The 19110-nt window shown below is 43.1% G+C and overlaps 1 protein-coding gene across 2 annotated transcripts in view; it reads left to right on the top strand.

The window, feature by feature from the left end:
• Positions 1 to 19110, top strand: part of LOC121576872 (cAMP-specific 3',5'-cyclic phosphodiesterase 4D) — a 159419-nt gene that overhangs the window by 126722 nt on the left and 13587 nt on the right. The window contains exons 4-6 of one of the 2 annotated variants that reach the window (XM_045223527.1): positions 11636 to 11827; positions 12156 to 12197; positions 12791 to 12827. In XM_045223527.1, coding sequence (XP_045079462.1) covers positions 11636 to 11827; positions 12156 to 12197; positions 12791 to 12827 — 271 coding nt within the window. The remainder of the gene's footprint in view (positions 1 to 11635; positions 11828 to 12155; positions 12198 to 12790; positions 12828 to 19110) is intronic. The other variant, XM_045223528.1, reaches the window with a different exon arrangement.

The following is a 19110-nucleotide window of genomic DNA, read 5'->3' as shown; positions in this document are numbered from 1 at the left end:
GGCACGGAACAAAAGTAAAGGCTCCTTCAGATCTCTGGGGTTCCCATGAACACTGCAGCGCTGCCCAGATGGTGTCAATCACAGGAGACCGACCTCGCTCTGGTCTGGGCAGGAACGAACTGGGGTCACCCAACCCATATTTTCAGTTGCTGAGGTTGGATCCATACTGACTGACAAGTTTCATCTAGTCATCTGCACATGGGTCCTGAACAATGTTCCCTCAAATTGTTTTAATCTCTGAGCATATTTCTGGTCTGGTGAGTGCAAACTTGAACGTTGTGAAAATTGCTGTGGCTATTTGATCATAATGTAGGCCTACCAGAGTGGCCTACCATCAAAAACAAATAGCTGTTCTATCATTCAGCCTACAGTAGCAGCCAATGTGTGGTGAAACTTTTGGAAAAAACATGCAGGGCTTGACATTATTTACATGTATTTACATTTACATCATTTAGCAGACGCTCTTATCCAGAACGACTTACAAAATTACATATGTACACAAGTTGCTACATGTAGCTCTCACTGTGATCTAAAAACAAGTTGCTACATGTAGCTCTCACTGTGATCTAAAAACAAGTTGCTACATGTAGCTCTCACTGTGATCTAAAAACTAGTTGCTACATGTAGCTCTCACTGTGATCTAAAAACTAGTTGCTACATGTAGCTCTCACTGTGATCTAAAAACAAGTTGCTACATGTAGCTCTCACTGTGATCTAAAAACAAGTTGCTACATGTAGCTCTCACTGTGATCTAAAAACATGTCGCTACATGTAGCTCTCACTGTGATCTAAAAACAAGTTGCTACATGTAGCTCTCACTGTGATCTAAAAACAAGTTGCTACATGTAGCTCTCACTGTGATCTAAAAACAAGTTGCTACATGTAGCTCTCACTGTGATCTAAAAACAAGTCACTACATGTAGCTCTCACTGTGATCTAAAAACAAGTTGCTACATGTAGCTCTCACTGTGATCTAAAAACAAGTCGCTACATGTAGCTCTCACTGTGATCTAAAAACAAGTTGCTACTTGTAGCTCTCACTGTGATCTAAAAACAAGTCGCTACATGTAGCTCTCACTGTGATCTAAAAACAAGTTGCTACATGTAGCTCTCACTGTGATCTAAAAACAAGCGCATCTACTCAAGACCGCTCATGCTATAAAAAATATTCCAGTTCAAAGTATATGGCACAGATCCATATATGGCAATGGCTATTTGCATATAGGCCTACTGCAGCTCTGATTGGTTATGGCGCACCGGTATGTGTAGAGTACGGGCCTAAGTCGTGTCTGTCAATGCAAAAGAATCCTACTCTGATGCGTTCTGCCTACAACGAAATCTCTTGCATACTTAATTTTGCATACTAAGTCTTGCATAGTTCTTTTTGTTTTGGTGTGTTGCATTGAAAGTGGCTAATATTGCATTGATTTGATCACAGTTCTCACTGTAAATGGAAACGTTGGTAGTGTTAACTAAGGGGGAACACTTTAGAAAGTTGAGTGAAGTTCAATCTCGTGCTTCTCTGTATGGGCTGATATTTATTCTGCTGCACGGCAGTCCCGGGGGAGCTGGGCGCCCGCGCATGCCCGCAGCTTAGAGGGAACATTGGTCCTGACTGCTTTTTATTAGCTTTAGACTTTAATGTGTATTCTTCCTTTGTCTGAATGACACCCTACCTGAAGGCTTCTTTGAAATTACTCTGAAGAGGAAAGGAAACGTGGAGGATTGTCTTTTGTGTTTGTGGAGACCAGATGACGGATCAATTACACAGATCCTGTTCAGTATAGAATAGTCCTTTAGGGATTAGTCTGCACTAAGTGTGTGTGTGTGTGATTGCATGCCTGCAAGTGTGTGTGTCGGTGAACAATGACAATACCAAGGTCACCACCACCAGTTATGATGGATCTGTCTACCTCATGACCTGCCTGTGTCATTTGTGGTACAGACACAGAACATCTTAGAACACCCAACATACTGTAATAAGAGATGATTGATTAACAAGGTTTATTCAGCAGAATGGCACTATTGGTTTCATGTTTGTGTGTCAAGTAATTACATAATACGTATTCTCCATGTTGAATTGTAAGAGGGAAACGACTGTTACATCTGAAATAGAGGTACAAACTTGTATTACCTGTTGTCTGGCTGGCATTTCAGATGTATTTTGAACAGTGGTCACATTGCTCTGTGCTCTCTCTATAGCGACAGTGGTGTGCTGGGGAACATACACTGACTGGCACAGTGATCTGTTATTTCTGTCCCCAATAGATTGCCCTACCGGACACTCAGAAGCCCATTCCATTTCTAGTAGAGGTAACTAACCATATGAATACCACCGTTTATGAACACTTGTCCTCCCACTCAGTCTGATAAACCCAGGTATTTCCTGGTGTCATTTCTTGAACTTAGCCCTGGTTTATTTTCAGCCCGTTTTCTTGGGAAAATATGCAACTTCATCCGCCACACTGTATTGTTTATGGAAGTGTGAGCGTTGTTGTCTAATTCCAGAGACTAGAAGCCATCTGCAGCTGGGAAGGAGTTTAGCCACAGTCCATTAGTGCACTCTGACCTCACCAAGCTTCAGGCTCTGGTAATTTACTCAAACATTAACATGTCATTCTAATGACATGGGTTTCAGTTTTAATGGGCGACTTTCGTTTCACGTGTGAGCTGTTTTCGGGGCTATTTCCGTTTTTTTCCATGATGAGTGAGAGGCCTGTTTTATCAGTTAAAAACCGGTATTTCCCACAGACATACCCAGGTGATGAGGCTGCAGTGGCATGACATTCGAGTAGTCTGGTTCCCATACTACATATTGTTTCTGTGCAGTCTTTTACAATGTGTATACAGTGGGGGAAAAAGTATTTAGTCAGCCACTAATTGTGCAAGTTCTCCCACTTAAAAAGATGATAGAGGCCTGTAATTTTCATCATAGGTACACGTCAACTATGACAGACAAAATGAGGAAAAAAAATCCAGAAAATCACATTGTAGGATTTTTTATGAATTTATTTGCAAATTATGGTGGAAATTAAGTATTTGGTCAATAACAAAAGTTTCTCAATACTTTGTTATATACCCTTTGTTGGCAATGACACAGGTCAAACGTTTTCTGTAAGTCTTCACAAGGTTTTCACACACTGTTGCTGGTATTTTGGCCCATTCCTCCATGCAGATCTCCTCTAGAGCAGTGATGTTTTGGGGCTGTCGCTGGGCAACACAGACTTTCAACTCCCTCCAAAGATGTTCTATGGGGTTGAGATCTGGAGACTGGCTAGGCCACTCCAGGACCTTGAAATGCTTCTTACGAAGCCACTCCTTCGTTGCCCTGGCTGTGTGTTTGGGATCATTGTCATGCTGAAAGACCCAGCCACGTTTCATCTTCAATGCCCTTGCTGATGGAAGGAGGTTTTCACTCAAAATCTCACGATACATGGCCCCATTCATTCTTTCCTTTACACGGATCAGTCGTCCTGGTCCCTTTGCAGAAAAACAGCCCCAAAGCATGATGTTTCCACCCCCATGCTTCACAGTAGGTATGGTGTTCTTTGGATGCAACTCAGCATTCTTTGTCCTCCTAACACGACGAGTTGAGTTTTTACCAAAAAGTTCTATTTTGGTTTCATCTGACCATATGACATTCTCCCAATCCTCTTTTGGATCATCCAAATGCACTCTAGCAAACTTCAGACGGGCCTGGACATGTACTGGCTTAAGCAGGGGACACGTCTGGCACTGCAGGATTTGAGTCCCTGGCGGCGTAGTGTGTTACTGATGGTAGGCTTTGTTACTTTGGTCCCAGCTCTCTGCAGGTCATTCACTAGGTACCCCCCGTGTGGTTCTGGGATTTTTGCTCACCGTTCTTGTGATCATTTTGACCCCACGGGGTGAGATCTTGCGTGGAGCCCCAGATCGAGGGAGATTATCAGTGGTCTTGTATGTCTTACATTTCCTAATAATTGCTCCCACAGTTGATTTCTTCAAACCAAGCTGCTTACCTATTGCAGATTCAGTCTTCCCAGCCTGGTGCAGGTCTACAATTTTGTTTCTGGTGTCCTTTGACAGCTCTTTGGTCTTGGCCATAGTGGAGTTTGGAGTGTGACTGTTTGAGGTTGTGGACAGGTGTCTTTTATACTGATAACAAGTTCAAACAGGTGCCATTAATACAGGTAACGAGTGGAGGACAGAGGAGCCTCTTAAAGAAGAAGTTACAGGTCTGTGAGAGCCAGAAATCTTGCTTGTTTGTAGGTGACCAAATACTTATTTTCCACCATAATTTGCAAATAAATTCATTAAAAATCCTACAATGTGATTTTCTGGAAAAAAAAGCTCTATTTGTCTGTCATAGTTGACGTGTACCTATGATGAAAATTACAGGCCTCTCTCATCTTTTTAAGTGGGAGAACGTGTACAATTGGTGGCTGACTAAATACTTTTTTCCCCCACTGTATATACAGTGAAGGAAGAAAGTATTTGATCCCCTGCTGTTTTTGTACTTTTGCCCACTGACAAAGACATGATCAGTCTATAATTTTAATGGTAGGTTTATTTGAACAGTGAGAGACAGAATAACAACAACAAAATCCAGAAAAACGCATGTAAAAAATAAAATAAATTGATTTGCATTTTAATGAGGGAAATAAGTATTTGACCACTCTGCAAAACTTGACTTAGTACTTGGTGGCAAAACCCTTGTTGGCAATCACAAAGGTCAGACGTTTCTTGTAGTTGGCCACCAGGTTTGCACACATCTCAGGAGGGATTTTGTTCCACTCCTCTTTTCAGATCTTCTCCAAGTCATTAAGGTTTCGAGGCTGACTTTTGGCAACTCGAACCTTCAGCTCCCTCCACAGATTTTCTATGGGATTAAGGTCTGGAGACTAGCTAGGCCACTCCAGGACCTTAATGTGCTTCTTCTTGAGCCACTCCTTTGTTGCCTTGGCCGTGTGTTTTGGGTCATTGTCATGCTGGAATACCCATCCACGACCCATTTTGAATGCCCTGGCTGAGGGAAGGAGGTTCTCACCCAAGATTTGACGGTACATGGCCCTGTCCATCGTCCCTTTGATGCGGTGAAGTTGTCCTGTCCCCTTAGCAGAAAAACACCCCCAAAGCATAATGTTTCCACCTCCATGTTTGACGGTGGGGATGGTGTTCTTGGGGTCATAGGTAGCATTCCTCCTCCTCCAAACACAGCGAGTTGAGTTGATGCCAAAGAGCTCCATTTTGGTCTCATCTGACCACAACACTTTAACCCAGTTCTCCTCTGAATCATTCAGATGTTCATTGGCAAACTTCAGACGGGCATGTATATGTGCTTTCTTGAGCAGGGGGACCTTGCAGGCGCTGCAGGATTTCAGTCCTTCACGGCGTAGTGTGTTACCAATTGTTTTCTTGGTGACTATGGTCCCAGCTGCCATGAGATCATTGACAAGATCCTCCCGTGTAGTTCTGGGTTGATTCCTCACCGTTCTCATGATCATTGCAACTCCACGAGGTGAGATCTTGCATGGAGCCCCAGGCCGAGGGAGATTGACAGTTTTTTTGTGTTTCTTCCATTTGCGAATAATCGCACCAACTGTTGTCACCTTCTCACCAAGCTGCTTGGCGATGGTCTTGTCGCCCATTCCAGCCTTGTGTAGGTCTAAAATCTTGTCCCTGACATCCTTGGAGAGCTCTTTGGTCTTGGCCATGGTGGAGAGTTTGGAATCTGATTGATTGATTGATTGCTTCTGTGGACAGGTCTCTGTAGCTCAATTGGTAGAGCATGGTGCTTGTAACGCCAGGGTAATGTGTTCGATCCTCGGGACCACCCATACGTAAAAATGTATGCACACATGACTGTAAGTCACTTTGGATAAAAGCGTCTGCGAAATGGCATCTTATTATTATAATTATATTATTATACAGGTAACAAACTGAGATTAGGAGCACTCCTGGGAGCCAGAAATCTTTCTGATTGAGAGGGGGGTCAAATACTTATTTTCGTCATTAAAATGCAAATCAATTTATAACATTTTTGACATGCGTTTTTCTGGACTCACTGTTCAAATAAACCTACCATTAAAATTATAGACTGATCATTTCTTTGTCAGTGGGCAAACGTACAAAATCAGCAGGGGATCAAATACTTTTTTCCCTCACTGTATATATACAGTGGGGAGAACAAGTATTTGATACACTGCCAATTTTGCAGGTTTTCCTACTTACAAAGCATGTAGAGGTCTGTAATTTTTATCATAGGTACACTTCAACTGTGAGAGACGGAATCTATAACAAAAACCCAGAAAATCACATTGTATGATATTTAAGTAATTAATTTGCATTTTATTGCATGACATAAGTATTTGATACATCAGAAAAGCAGAACTTAATATTTGGTACAGAAACCTTTCTTTGCAATTACAGAGATCATATGTTTCCTGTAGGTCTTGACCAGGTTTGCACACACTGCAGCAGGGATTTTGGCCCACTCCTCCATACAGACCTTCTCCAGATCCTTCAGGTTTCGGGGCTGTCGCTGGGCAATACGGACTTTCAGCTCCCTCCAAAGATGTTCTATTGGGTTCAGGTCTGGAGACTGGCTAGGCCACTCCAGGACCTTGAGATGCTTCTTACGGAGCCACTCCTTAGTTGCCCTGGCTGTGTGTTTCGGGTCGTTGTCATGCTGGAAGACCCAGCCACGACCCCATCTTCAATGCTCTTACTGAGGGAAGGAGGTTGTTGGCCAAGATCTCGCGATACATGGCCCCATCCATCCTCCCCTCAATACGGTGCAGTCGTCCTGTCCCCTTTGCAGAAAAGCATCCCCAAAGAATGATGTTTCCACCTCCAAGCTTCACGGTTGGGATGGTGTTCTTGGGGTTGTACTCATCCTTCTTCTTCCTCCAAACACGGCGAGTGGAGTTTAGACCAAAAAGCTCTATTTTTGTCTCATCAGACCACATGACCTTCTCCCATTCCTCCTCTGGATCATCCAGATGGTCATTGGCAAACTTCAGACAGGCCTGGACATGCGTTGGCTTGAGCAGGGGGACCTTGTGTGCGCTGCAGGATTTTAATCCATGATGGCGTAGTGTGTTACTAATGGTTTTTTTGAGACTGTGAACCCAGCTCTCTTCAGGTCATTGACCAGGTCCTGCTGTGTAGTTCTGGGCTGATCCCTCACCTTCCTCATGATCATTGATGCCCCACGAGGTGAGATCTTGCATGGAGCCCCAGACCGAGGGTGATTGACCGTCATCTTGAACTTCTTCAATTTTCTAATAATTGCGCCAACAGTTGTTGCCTTCTCACCAAGCTGCTTGCCTATTGTCCTGTAGCCCATCCCAGCCTTGTGCAGGTCTACAATTTTATCCCTGATGTCCTTACACAGCTCTCTGGTCTTGGCCATTGTGGAGAGGTTGGAGTCTGTTTGATTGAGTGTGTGGACAGGTGTCTTTTATACAGGTAACGAGTTCAAACAGGTGCAGTTAATACAGGTAATGAGTGGAGAACAGGAGGGCTTCTTAAAGAAAAACTAACAGGTCTGTGAGAGCCGGAATTCTTACTGGTTGGTAGGTGATCAAATACTTATGTAATGCAATAAAATGCAAATTAATTACTTACAAATCATACAATGTGATTTTCTGGATTTTTGTTTTAGATTCCGTCTCTCACAGTTGAAGTGTACCTATGATAAAAAGTACAGACCTCTACATGCTTCGTAAGTAGGAAAACCTGCAAAATCGGCAGTGTATCAAATACTTGTTCTCCCCACTGTATATATATGGAACAGTGAGCATTTTATCACAATTTAGCTTTTTTACTTTTCCATATTACATTTTTCCCTCCAAAAGAGTAAAACTAAATGCTGTTCTATGTCGTCAAACAGCAGGCTGCCCTGCATGAATATTTACAGTATTAATGGTAAGAAATCTCAGAAGTGGGGGTGGGGGTTCTCTCCACCTTGAGGTCTATTCATAGACCGATGTAGCACATGGGGATTTGTGAAGCTTACTCCTCAGCCTTAAGTGTGGCCAAATACGCTGCCGAATTCTTAACTTTTCGGTGGCGCCGACTGGTATGACGCTTCAGGAGGGCGGTCACATGTTCAAGCAAGGCAGAGGTCCTGGGTTCGCGCCTCGGTGTGAGCCGAATCAGGAGGGAGTGGTACTTGCTAAGCAAGCAGCGCAATGTCCTTTACACCGGCAGCACCCACCCCTTTGCTGGATAGAGCTATTTATAGCCGCTGACGCCATCCCACCGTCAGAGCCGGCTCAGAGGGGACGCATCATTGAAAATGAGATGAAGGAAGGGGTGAGAAAAAGGGAGATGTGGGGCAGTAAGGAGAGGTGGGGTAATAAGGCAAGTCTTGTGAGATGTGTAACTTTGTCCCAAAAAAACTTTCGATTTCACCTAATTTTAACATTCTATCATAAAGATCACATGTTCAACTTCATGTTCTCCCATCTCAAGAGGTTGAATAAAAAAAGTACTATACTAAGTGCAAAATAATGTAACAGTTGACCGTAACAGTGTTGTCGATTTTAATCTTAAATCAGCCATAGATCCCCTTGTGACAGGGGGAATGGAAGCTTGTTGTGTGCAACAGGGATGGGAAATTGAATGCAAGCTTCACAAAATAAATGAAATTGTTAAAACATGTCTAGCCTGTCTATCTATGGTTAACAGGGTTGACGTTGTGGTGGCAGAATTTGGGGTGAGCTGTTGTGACTTCTCAAGGGATATGTTCCGTGTTAGACTGTGATGTTATGCCTTTCATAGAATCCTGTTATGTCTGCACCCTAACACAAGGCCATTGTGTTCCGGAACTGTTGCTTGTATAAAATAACTTGTGTAAACAATATGATTGTATTATCAGCTCCCACTATATAAGAGACATGTAACCATTTACTCTTAGAGTTTTTCCCTGTGAAATCAGAGGAAGATCTCCCCAGCAGCTGCTTGATTAAAGATGTTTCTATTATACAATTAAATCTCTGCCTTAATCTTTGGATTTGAATTTTCCACAACAGCGTGTTATGCTCGACCTGCTCAGTTTTCCACCACAAAACACCAGAAAATGGCCAAAAAGAGTAGAACCAGCTCACCTGCTTTTACACTATGATTTGACTGTTAGATGTTCAATGTTTCTTTTGAAACAAATATTTTTAAAGGAATACTTTCACCGTATTAAAACAAGAGTTCACTTCACGTAACAGGGTTGACCTTTAAAATGAATCACTAATCACATTAAATAAATAATCTTTAGAAATGACTTTTTCAAAGCATCAAAATAGCTAGGGCTTTACAATGATGGTATAAAACTTGAAGACATTTTGAGGTTAAGGTGTTAGTCTTCCTAGAAGTCAGAGGGTGCACGGAGGGACATGTCAAAATGCAAAATGTTGGCACTTTAGCAAGTCTTTAATCATATAAGTGATTTATAGAATTCTCCATATTAAAGGGCACTTAATGAAATATAACAGGGTTTTCAAATTCAATATTGGTGCACAATTTCTACTTCAAATATCAAAGGGAAATGGTAAAGGGAAATGGTACTCATTTCGTGGAAAAACCCCTCTTTCTTTCTCTCCCTTTCCGGTCCTCACATGAATCGGGGGGCTTCATTGAGAATTGATTACGTAACATTCATGCTTCATTTATCAGTTACTGCTGTTGCTGGACTGCCAAATCCAGCTAAAAATAGACACTGCACAGCTGATTCCAGTACATACAGTAGGCTATGCAGTAGTCACAAGCCAAAATGGCAGAGAAGAAAACCTTGGTTAAACTATTAATTCAGTCATTGTTTCTGATCACTGATGTCAATCACTTCCCTAGTATGATGCTGGTTTGTTTTTAAATGTTCATTTATGCAAAATACTGAGCATCATTGTCCTGTATATAGGAGGCATACAACACAACACCCGATACACACAGTCCCATATCTGACTTTTGTGAGAGGAGTGGGAGTGAAATGCACGTCCAGAGGTGGTTGTTGCAGGTGCCTTGGAGACATGCAACAATAGTTAAACTGAAAAGAAACTCTCACAAACTACACAGTGCTTTGCAAATAATAATTTATTTGTCGATAGCATGAAAATATGTGCAATTTTGTATATATTCTTTATTACATTTTAATTGTTTGACAGTTTACTGCATTGTTAGGAGCTATTAACGTAAGCACCTTCTATAACACCTGCTAAACTGTGTACACGACCAATTAACTTTGATTTAAGTTGAGTTGAACTTGAAGTCAAGTGAAAGGGTATGTACTGTATGGGGTGAGGGCTTCAGCCTAATGTAATTATATGAGACTCCAGCCAGGGGGGCATGCACTATGTATAGCCCTCTCACATGTCCCCCCAGCAATGATAGAGGGCTATTCTTAGAACCACTCTCTCCAACTCCACCTCAGCCCGACCTTGCAGCTGCCGCTCATTTACTGTGGCATCGCCCAGGAACAACTCTCTTCTGGAGTCTGATTGGACACACAGATCAGACATACAGTCACATTACTAGTGAGCCTAAAGGAGGAGGATAATGTAGTATTAGAACTTCTGCGGTATGTGTAAAGTCACTGCTGTATCAACTAACTATACTTTGCTGGTGCAGAGTCCGATACGTAAAATGTATGCATGCATGACTATAAATCGCTTTGGATAAAATCGTCTACTAAATGGTATTTATTATTATTAACACTCCCTGCTCTTGACACATACTGTAGTGTATCCAACTTGACACATACTCTAGTGTATCCGGGTTCAATCCCCGCGTCCAGCCTTCCCCGCGTCCAGCAGCCTTCCCCGCATCCAGCCTTCCCGCTGTTTCTCCCACTTGCCTTTCTCCCCCTCTGATCTCCTAACTGAATGTCTTAATACATTCTGAAAATATGAAAAGGAAAGTGGAATTCCACTCACCCATCAAACAGACCTCAATGTATTTTGTAGCTGTTCACGCTCTGAGTTTTCTGTGTTACCCACAGAAACTACACACCACACCAAGACACTCCCGGGAATCCTTGCAGCTTTCTTGGCATCCTCCTGGGCCTGACGTGCCTCTGGAAACAGGTTCCCCAAGTCAGCCTTATTATGAGATTGGATGGCTATGGATTGATCACCCTGACATTTTTAGGTCAGGGTCTGGCTGCAGGGGTGGATAGGTGCCATAAGCATGCCTGACAGAGGGAGAGGAGAGGAAGAACGCGTTGCTGACGTATGTTGTGAAGTCCGTGCTGACGCTAGTGTGATTGAGTTAAAGTAATGGGTGTGGCAGCTCCTCCTCCTATCACTAGGTCAGTTCTTTTTTTATACTCAATATACTGTGTATTAGCAATGAGGCAGGCAGTGATTGGTCAATGGGTTTTTTTATGACGAAAACTCTAATGATTTCTGATTCACAAATGTTGTCATACTTCCATGACTCTGACATCATTCTGTACAGAATAAAGGGACAATGTCCTCCTGTCTTCCTGCTCCGCTGCTCCAGACACCTAATTAACATGAATCCTTCATTCTCTCCCCATAATGTTGACGTTGATGTCCCTTATCATTTTCTGTGATGACAATGCCAGTATGTCACTGCTGAACAAACTGAAAGACACCCATAACATGAATCCAACCCCTCCGCCTCTCCCTTCTCTCCCCCTTAGCTTTGATGTGGAGAATGGGCTGTCGGTGGGGCGCAGTTCCCTGGACCCCCAGGTCAGCCCCAGCTCTGGCCTGGTCCTGCAGGCCAACTACCCCCACAGCCAGCGCCGCGAGTCCTTCCTCTATCGCTCTGACTCAGACTTCGACCTCTCGCCCAAAGCCATGTCCCGCAACTCCTCCATGGCCAGTGAGCTGTAAGTAGCATTGGAACAATGTGATGTGTGATCCTCCTCCTAACCAGATCCTTTCTCTTTCTCTCGCTCACTCTCACTCTCTCTTTCTGTTTCACTATGTTTCTGTCCTTCTGTCTCTCTCTTTGTTGCTCTCCCCCCCACCCCTGATATTTCACTTACCAGTACATGTCTACTCTCTCCATATTTATAATGACATAGCTAACCCTTCAACTATGATTCCCACAGATGTCCCTAAAGACTCAATTGAATTAAGTCTAACAGTCTTGTATTGTTGTTTTACCCATGTCAAGTCTAGTTTAGTCACTGGACTCTCACTCTGTCTTTAAAGGGAAGAGGGCTTGAAGCACTGGGAAGTCGGTTGGCTGCCGCGGTGAGAGACGCGCGTGACTAATGTTTTCTATTTTACTTCTCCTTTAAGGACTGTTCCACTGCGTTTGCAGCTTTCAGACACTTCCTGCCCTCACCAACTCCTTAACCCCCTCCACACCCCCCCCGCCCCTACATACACACCCCTCAGCCCCTTTCCTCCCAAACCATCCCAAAAAGAAAAGCCCCACAGGCCTTGTATCAGAGTTGAGCCTGCTACTGTGTGTGATGCATGAATAGCCTGAGGCCTATTATCTTAACCACAGATGGGCTCGACCCCAAGACAACACATTATGTGCATGATGATTCCCCCACAGCACAGTTCGAAAGGGTGTTGTCTTGTTTTCCCAGGGTTCTCCCACAGTCAGTTGTGTGCATGTCACTTGTTTCCTCTCCACGTGTCCAATGTGTTAACTGATGCAGGGCATATGGGTGTTCAGGTTGCATTTAGGATGCCCATTGAGTAACATAGAGCCCCAGTATATGTATTGTATATTAATATTGCCCTTTTAAGATGCTGATATTCTGATCTTCACCTGTTTGTTGAAGGTTTTGTATCCAACCAAGTGTTTTGTCTGTTTTCTTCTGTCATTTCAGACATGGAGAAGACATGATTGTAACACCATTTGCACAGGTCAGTGCTTTCTCTCCTCTCTCTCGCTCTCTCTCTCTCGCTCTCTCTCTCTAGCTCTCTGTCTCTGTCTGCTGGTAGGAAATCCTGGCGTTGAGCGTTGGAGATCAATATGATGGTCATAATACAACGTAACACTACATCACAGTCAGTGATGCCAATTTAGCAATTTTGTTGCTAGATTTAGCAACTTTTCAGACTAACCTGGCAACCTTTTTTCCAAACAGCACCTAGCAACAAATTTAGCTAAATATGTATTTGGAACTTTTTGCAACTTTTGAAAAGTGACTCAAACCCTAAAATGCATGCATTTTCCCTCTAAATGACACAAAAACGATTTTCTCTGTCACACACTCAGTCACAACACACGTTTCTGGCTACAAAAGTGCAATGTGAGTGATGTCAGCAGCAGGCGCTCAGCTCGTGCACAGGCAAAAGCAGGCCAGCAGCAATTTCAGCAAATCATTGTTGGCTGACTGCAGCAGCAGTAGTATGCGTTCGACGAGACAAACCCAATGAATATAGTTGGTCACGAATGTTTGATCTTGAACAGAACTTACAGCATCAATCAACATGTCTCAATCAAAATTGTACAGCCAGAAGTACAGAAAAGAGTGGTAGTCTGTACCTGAATTTAAAGGGTGGCTGAAGCCAGTAATTGAGGATGATTGTCGGACATACTGTGCGTACTGCAAATCAGATATGCTTGCAGAAATGTATGACATCAAAAAACATTGTGCTACAGCATATAACTAAATCAAAAGCGTACAACCCCGCAACCCAGTCTACATTACCACAGTTGGTTAAGAAAGTGGATAACTGCAAAAGCGCAGAAGCTACTATGGAAATGGCCATTGCGGAGCATTGTTCGCGGCTAGCATGCAACCATTTAGGTATGGCTTGCAAAGCTGCCTTTTCAGATTCTGTGGCAGCAACAAACTTCCAAATGCACCAAGTGCACTGAAATGATTCTGGGAGTACAGGCTCCTTATTTTCTCAAAAGGGTAACATCAGATGTGGGGGTTGAGAAGTTCAGTCTCCTTTTGGATGAGTCCACTGATGTCAGTGTTTCAATACCTGGATGTGGTGATTCGGTATGTCAATGCTAAAAAAAGAACTGTTGTGTCCACATTTCCCGGGCTGGTTGAATTGGAGGGGGGCGATGCCAGATCAATAGCAAAGGCGGTAGTTGAGTTTCTTGAGAAGTGTAACTTTAAAAAATTGAATCTTCAGGGTATTGGCACTGATTATGCGTCCGTGATGACTGGGGTGCACAACAGGGTGCACAAGATTTTAAAGGAAGAATGTGCATTGCCCAATTTGGTACTCATACGCTGTGTGTGCCATTCTTTACAATTGGCTGTCAGTGCAGCATCCAAAAAAAACATCCCTAGGAGGGTTGAGTACAAAGCAGTGTATAACACCATTAATTGTGGCCAGAAACCCCTGCAGATCACCAAAGTGTGTGCCACACGTTGGCTATCTATTGAGCCTGCGGTAACTCGTATATTGAGCCAGTGGGAAGAACTGAAACTCCACTTTGAGTTGACCAAGGCCAGTGAGCATTGCTACAGTGGGGAAAAAAAGTATTTAGTCAGCCACCAATTGTGCAAGTTCTCCCACTTAAAAAGATGAGAGAGGCCTGTAATTTTCATCATAGGTACACGTCAACTATGACAGACAAATTGAGAAAAAAAAATCCAGAAAATCCCATTGTAGGATTTTTAATGAATTTATTTGCAAATTATGGTGGAAAATAAGTATTTGGTCACCTACAAACAAGCAAGATTTCTGGCTCTCACAGACCTGTAACTTCTTCTTTAAGAGGCTCCTCTGTCCTCCACTCGTTACCTGTATTAATGGCACCTGTTTGAACTTGTTATCAGTATAAAAGACACCTGTCCACAACCTCAAACAGTCACACTCCAAACTTCACAATGGCCAAGACCAAAGAGCTGTCAAAGGACACCAAAAACAAAATTGTAGACCTGCACCAGGCTGGGAAGACTGAATCTGCAATAGGTAAGCAGCTTGGTTTGAAGAAATCAACTGTGGGAGCAATTATTAGGAAATGGAAGACATACAAGACCACTGATAATCTCCCTCGATCTGGGGCTCCACGCAAGATCTCACCCCGTGGGGTCAAAATGATCACAAGAACGGTGAGCAAAAATCCCAGAACCACACGGGGGGACCTAGTGAATGACCTGCAGAGAGCTGGGACCAAAGTAACAAAGCCAACCATCAGTAACGCACTACGCCGCCAGGGACTCAAATCCTGCAGTGCGAGACGTGTCCCCCCTGCTTAAGCCAGTACATGTCCAGGCCCGTCTGAAGTGCATTTGGATGATCCAGAAGAGGATTGGGAGAATGTCATATGGTCAGATGAAACCAAAATATAACTTTTTGGTAAAAACTCAACTCGTCATGTTTGGAGGACAAAGAATGCTGAGTTGCATCCAAAGAACACCATACCTACTGTGAAGCATGGGGTTGGAAACATCATGCTTTGGGGCTGTTTTTTCTGCAAAGGGACCAGGACGACTGATCCGTGTAAAGGAAAGAATGAATGGGGCCATGTATCGTGAGATTTTGAGTGAAACCCTCCTTCCATCAGCAAGGGCATTGAAGATGAAACGTGGCTGGGTCTTTCAGCATGACAATGATCCCAAACACACCGCCCGGGCAACGAAGGAGTGGCTTCGTAAGAAGCATTTCAAGGTCCTGGAGTGGCCTAGCCAGTCTCCAGATCTCAACCCCATAGAAAATCTTTGGAGGGGAGTTGAAAGTCTGTGTTGCCCAGCGACAGCCCCAAAACATCACTGCTCTAGAGGAGATCTGCATGGAGGAATGGGCCAAAATACCAGCAACAGTGTGTGAAAACCTTGTGAAGACTTACAGAAAACGTTTGACCTGTGTCATTGCCAACAAAGGGTATATAACAAAGTATTGAGAAACTTTTGTTATTGACCAAATACTTATTTTCCACCATCATATGCCAATAAATTCATTAAAAATCCTACAATGTGATTTTCTGGATTTTTTTTTCTCATTTTGTCTGTCATAGTTGACGTGTACCTATGATGAAAATTACAGGCCTCTCTCATCTTTTTAAGTGGGAGAACTTGCACAATTGGTGGCTGACTAAATACTTTTTTTCCCCACTGTACATGGCGGATGTGCTCCACGCCATGTACATGGACAAGACCAACTATGTATACCTGACATTCTTGAAATCAATCCTGTCCGACGTACAAGTTGCAGTGAAGTCATTTGAGGGAGAGCAAACAGATCCTGTCAAGCTTTTGGACAATCTGGTACACCTCTTAACATCAACTTGCAGCAGGGTAGTCAACCCTATGGCAAAAATGGATGTCCTGAAGGATGCCATTGATGGACATCTCAGTCCATCACCATACCTTGGGTACCTTTTCGAGAGCACGGTGTACCAACTCAGTCTTGCGCCAGAGGATGAAAAGGTCATTTGGAGACAGTACATCAACTACATTGTTGCTTTAAGCAAGGAGCTGCAAGCAAGGCTCCCAGACAACCTAGAAGCCTTGTGAAACATGGCCTTGTTCAGTGTTAAGGAAACACTAAAGCACAATAAAGGCACCACTGAAATGATTGAAGTACAGTGGGGAAAAAAAGTATTTAGTCAGCCACCAATTGTGCAAGTTCTCCCACTTAAAAAGATGAGAGAGGCCTGTAATTTTCATCATAGGTACACGTCAACTATGACAGACAAATTGAGAAAAGAAAATCCAGAAAATCACATTGTAGGATTTTTAATGAATTTATTTGCAAATTATGGTGGAAAATAAGTATTTGGTCACCTACAAACAAGCAAGATTTCTGGCTCTCACAGACCAGTAACTTCTTCTTTAAGAGGCTCCTCTGTCCTCCACTCGTTACCTGTATTAATGGCACCTGTTTGAATTTGTTATCAGTATAAAGACACCTGTCCACAACCTCAAACAGTCACACTCCAAACTCCACTATGGCCAAGACCAAAGAGATGTCAAAGGACACCAGAAACAAAATTGTAGACCTGCACCAGGCTGGGAAGACTGAATCTGCAATAGGTAAGCAGCTTGGTTTGAAGAAATCAACTGTGGGAGCAATTATTAGGAAATGGAAGACATACAAGACCACTGATAATCTCCCTCGATCTGGGGCTCCACGCAAGATCTCACCCCGTGGGGTCAAAATGATCACAAGAACGGTGAGCAAAAATCCCAGAACCACACGGGGGGACCTAGTGAATGACCTGCAGAGAGCTGGGACCAAAGTAACAAAGCCTACCATCAGTAACACACTACGCCGCCAGGGACTCAAATCCTGCAGTGCTAGACGTGTCCCCCTGCTTAAGCCAGTACATGTCCAGGCCCGTCTGAAGTTTGCTAGAGTGCATCCAGAAGAGGATTGGGAGAAAGTCATATGGTCAGATGAAACCAAAATATAACTTTTTGGTAAAAACTCAACTTGTCGTGTTTGGAGGACAAAGAATGCTGAGTTGCATCCAAAGAACACCATACCTACTGTGAAGCATGGGAGTGAAAACATCATACTTTGGGGCTGTTTTTCTGCAAAGGGACCAGGACGACTGATCCGTGTAAAGGAAAAATGAATGGGGCCATGTATCGTGAGATTTTGAGTGAAAACCTCCTTCCATCAGCAAGGGCATTGAAGATGAAACGTGGCTGGGTCTTTCAGCATGACAATGATCCCAAACACACCACCCGGGCAACGAAGGAGTGGCTTCGTAAGAAGCATTTCAAGGTCCTGGAGTCTCCAGATCTCAACCCCATAGAAAATCTTTGGAGGGAGTTGAAAGTCCGTGTTGCCCAGCGACAGCCCCAAAACATCACTGCTCTAGAGGAGATCTGCATGGAGGAATGGGCCAAAATACCAGCAACAGTGTGTGAAAACCTTGTGAAGACTTACAGAAAACGCTTTGACCTGTGTCATTGCCAACAAAGGGTATATAACAAAGTATTGAGAAACTTTTGATATTGACCAAATACTTATTTTCCACCATAATTTGCAAATAAATTCATTAAAAATCCTACAATGTGATTTTCTGGAATATTTTTTCTCATTTTGTCTGTCATAGTTGACGTGTACCTATGATGAAAATTACAGGCCTCTCTCATCTTTTTAAGTGGGAGAACTTGCACAATTGGTGGCTGACTAAATACTTTTTTTCCCCACTGTAGCTGAGCTACTGGGGTACCAGCCCCAAACCATTGATACAATTGTTTCCCAATGGAGAAACATCCATCTGTTTAGGTGGGACTCAACTGAAAATACAGTCGAGTTTTGGAGTGAAGTGATTAACTACACAGACTCTTCTGGGTCAAATCCATTTGAAGAACTGTGCAAAGCTGCACTCGCTGCCCTCTCCTTGCCACACTCAAATGCGGAGGTTGAACGGCTGTGTGGTCAAGTTAAAGTCAAGAAATAGAATGTCACTACACACTCTCAACGCCATACTCCTGGTGCGGTATGGACTGAAGCTGGCTGGTGATACCTGTTACCAGCATAAACTACCAAGTGAAGTTCTGCAGCAGTTTGGCACCACAGCAGCATACAGCTTTAAGGCCACTCCATCCTCTTCTGCTGGTTCCACCTCTGTGACAATGCAGTTGGACAGTGAAGATGAGGAGGATTTTCTTTCCAATCTATGACTCATCATATTTACAGTACGTATGCAAGGAGTGGACTTTCTGGAACTGGCGGAGACACACAGCTGATGGTGGCAGTGTGCACTGCAGTGTGAGCGAGAACAGTGGCAATATCTGGAGGAAACCATTGAGCAGCTAGCCAGCCAAGCAGCTCAACAACCTGGAGAGAGATGGAGAGAGATGCCTAGTACACACATCATTATTTGAGTAAAGTTGCTTGTTCAATAAGATAGCATATATACCTTGTTATTAGCTTGTACCTATAATTGTTGATCAGATAGGTAGCATGTTAACTAACTACCAATACACTGCTTAAAACTATAATTGTTCAGAATGTGTAGGTTTACTAGTTTAAAATAAATAACATGTAATTGTCCAATAATGTGTAATTGTTCAATAATTCAATGTGTTGTGTTTAAAAATTAAAATATCTGATCATATAAAATGTATTGTGTTTATATATTACTTTTACAAATACAAATATGTGATAATAAACAAACAAATCTAAACTAACAAATGTCAAATCATATTTTTCGCCGAGATGGCCAGTCAATTTGAGTAACGTTATTGTGTATTCTACGTAATTACGCAGTTTTACG

This window comes from Coregonus clupeaformis, chromosome 11 (assembly GCF_020615455.1).
Source record: "Coregonus clupeaformis isolate EN_2021a chromosome 11, ASM2061545v1, whole genome shotgun sequence".
Lineage (NCBI taxonomy): Eukaryota > Metazoa > Chordata > Actinopteri > Salmoniformes > Salmonidae > Coregonus > Coregonus clupeaformis.
The sequence above is the reverse complement of the archived record's forward strand: the minus strand, read 5'-3'. Positions and strand labels throughout refer to the sequence as shown.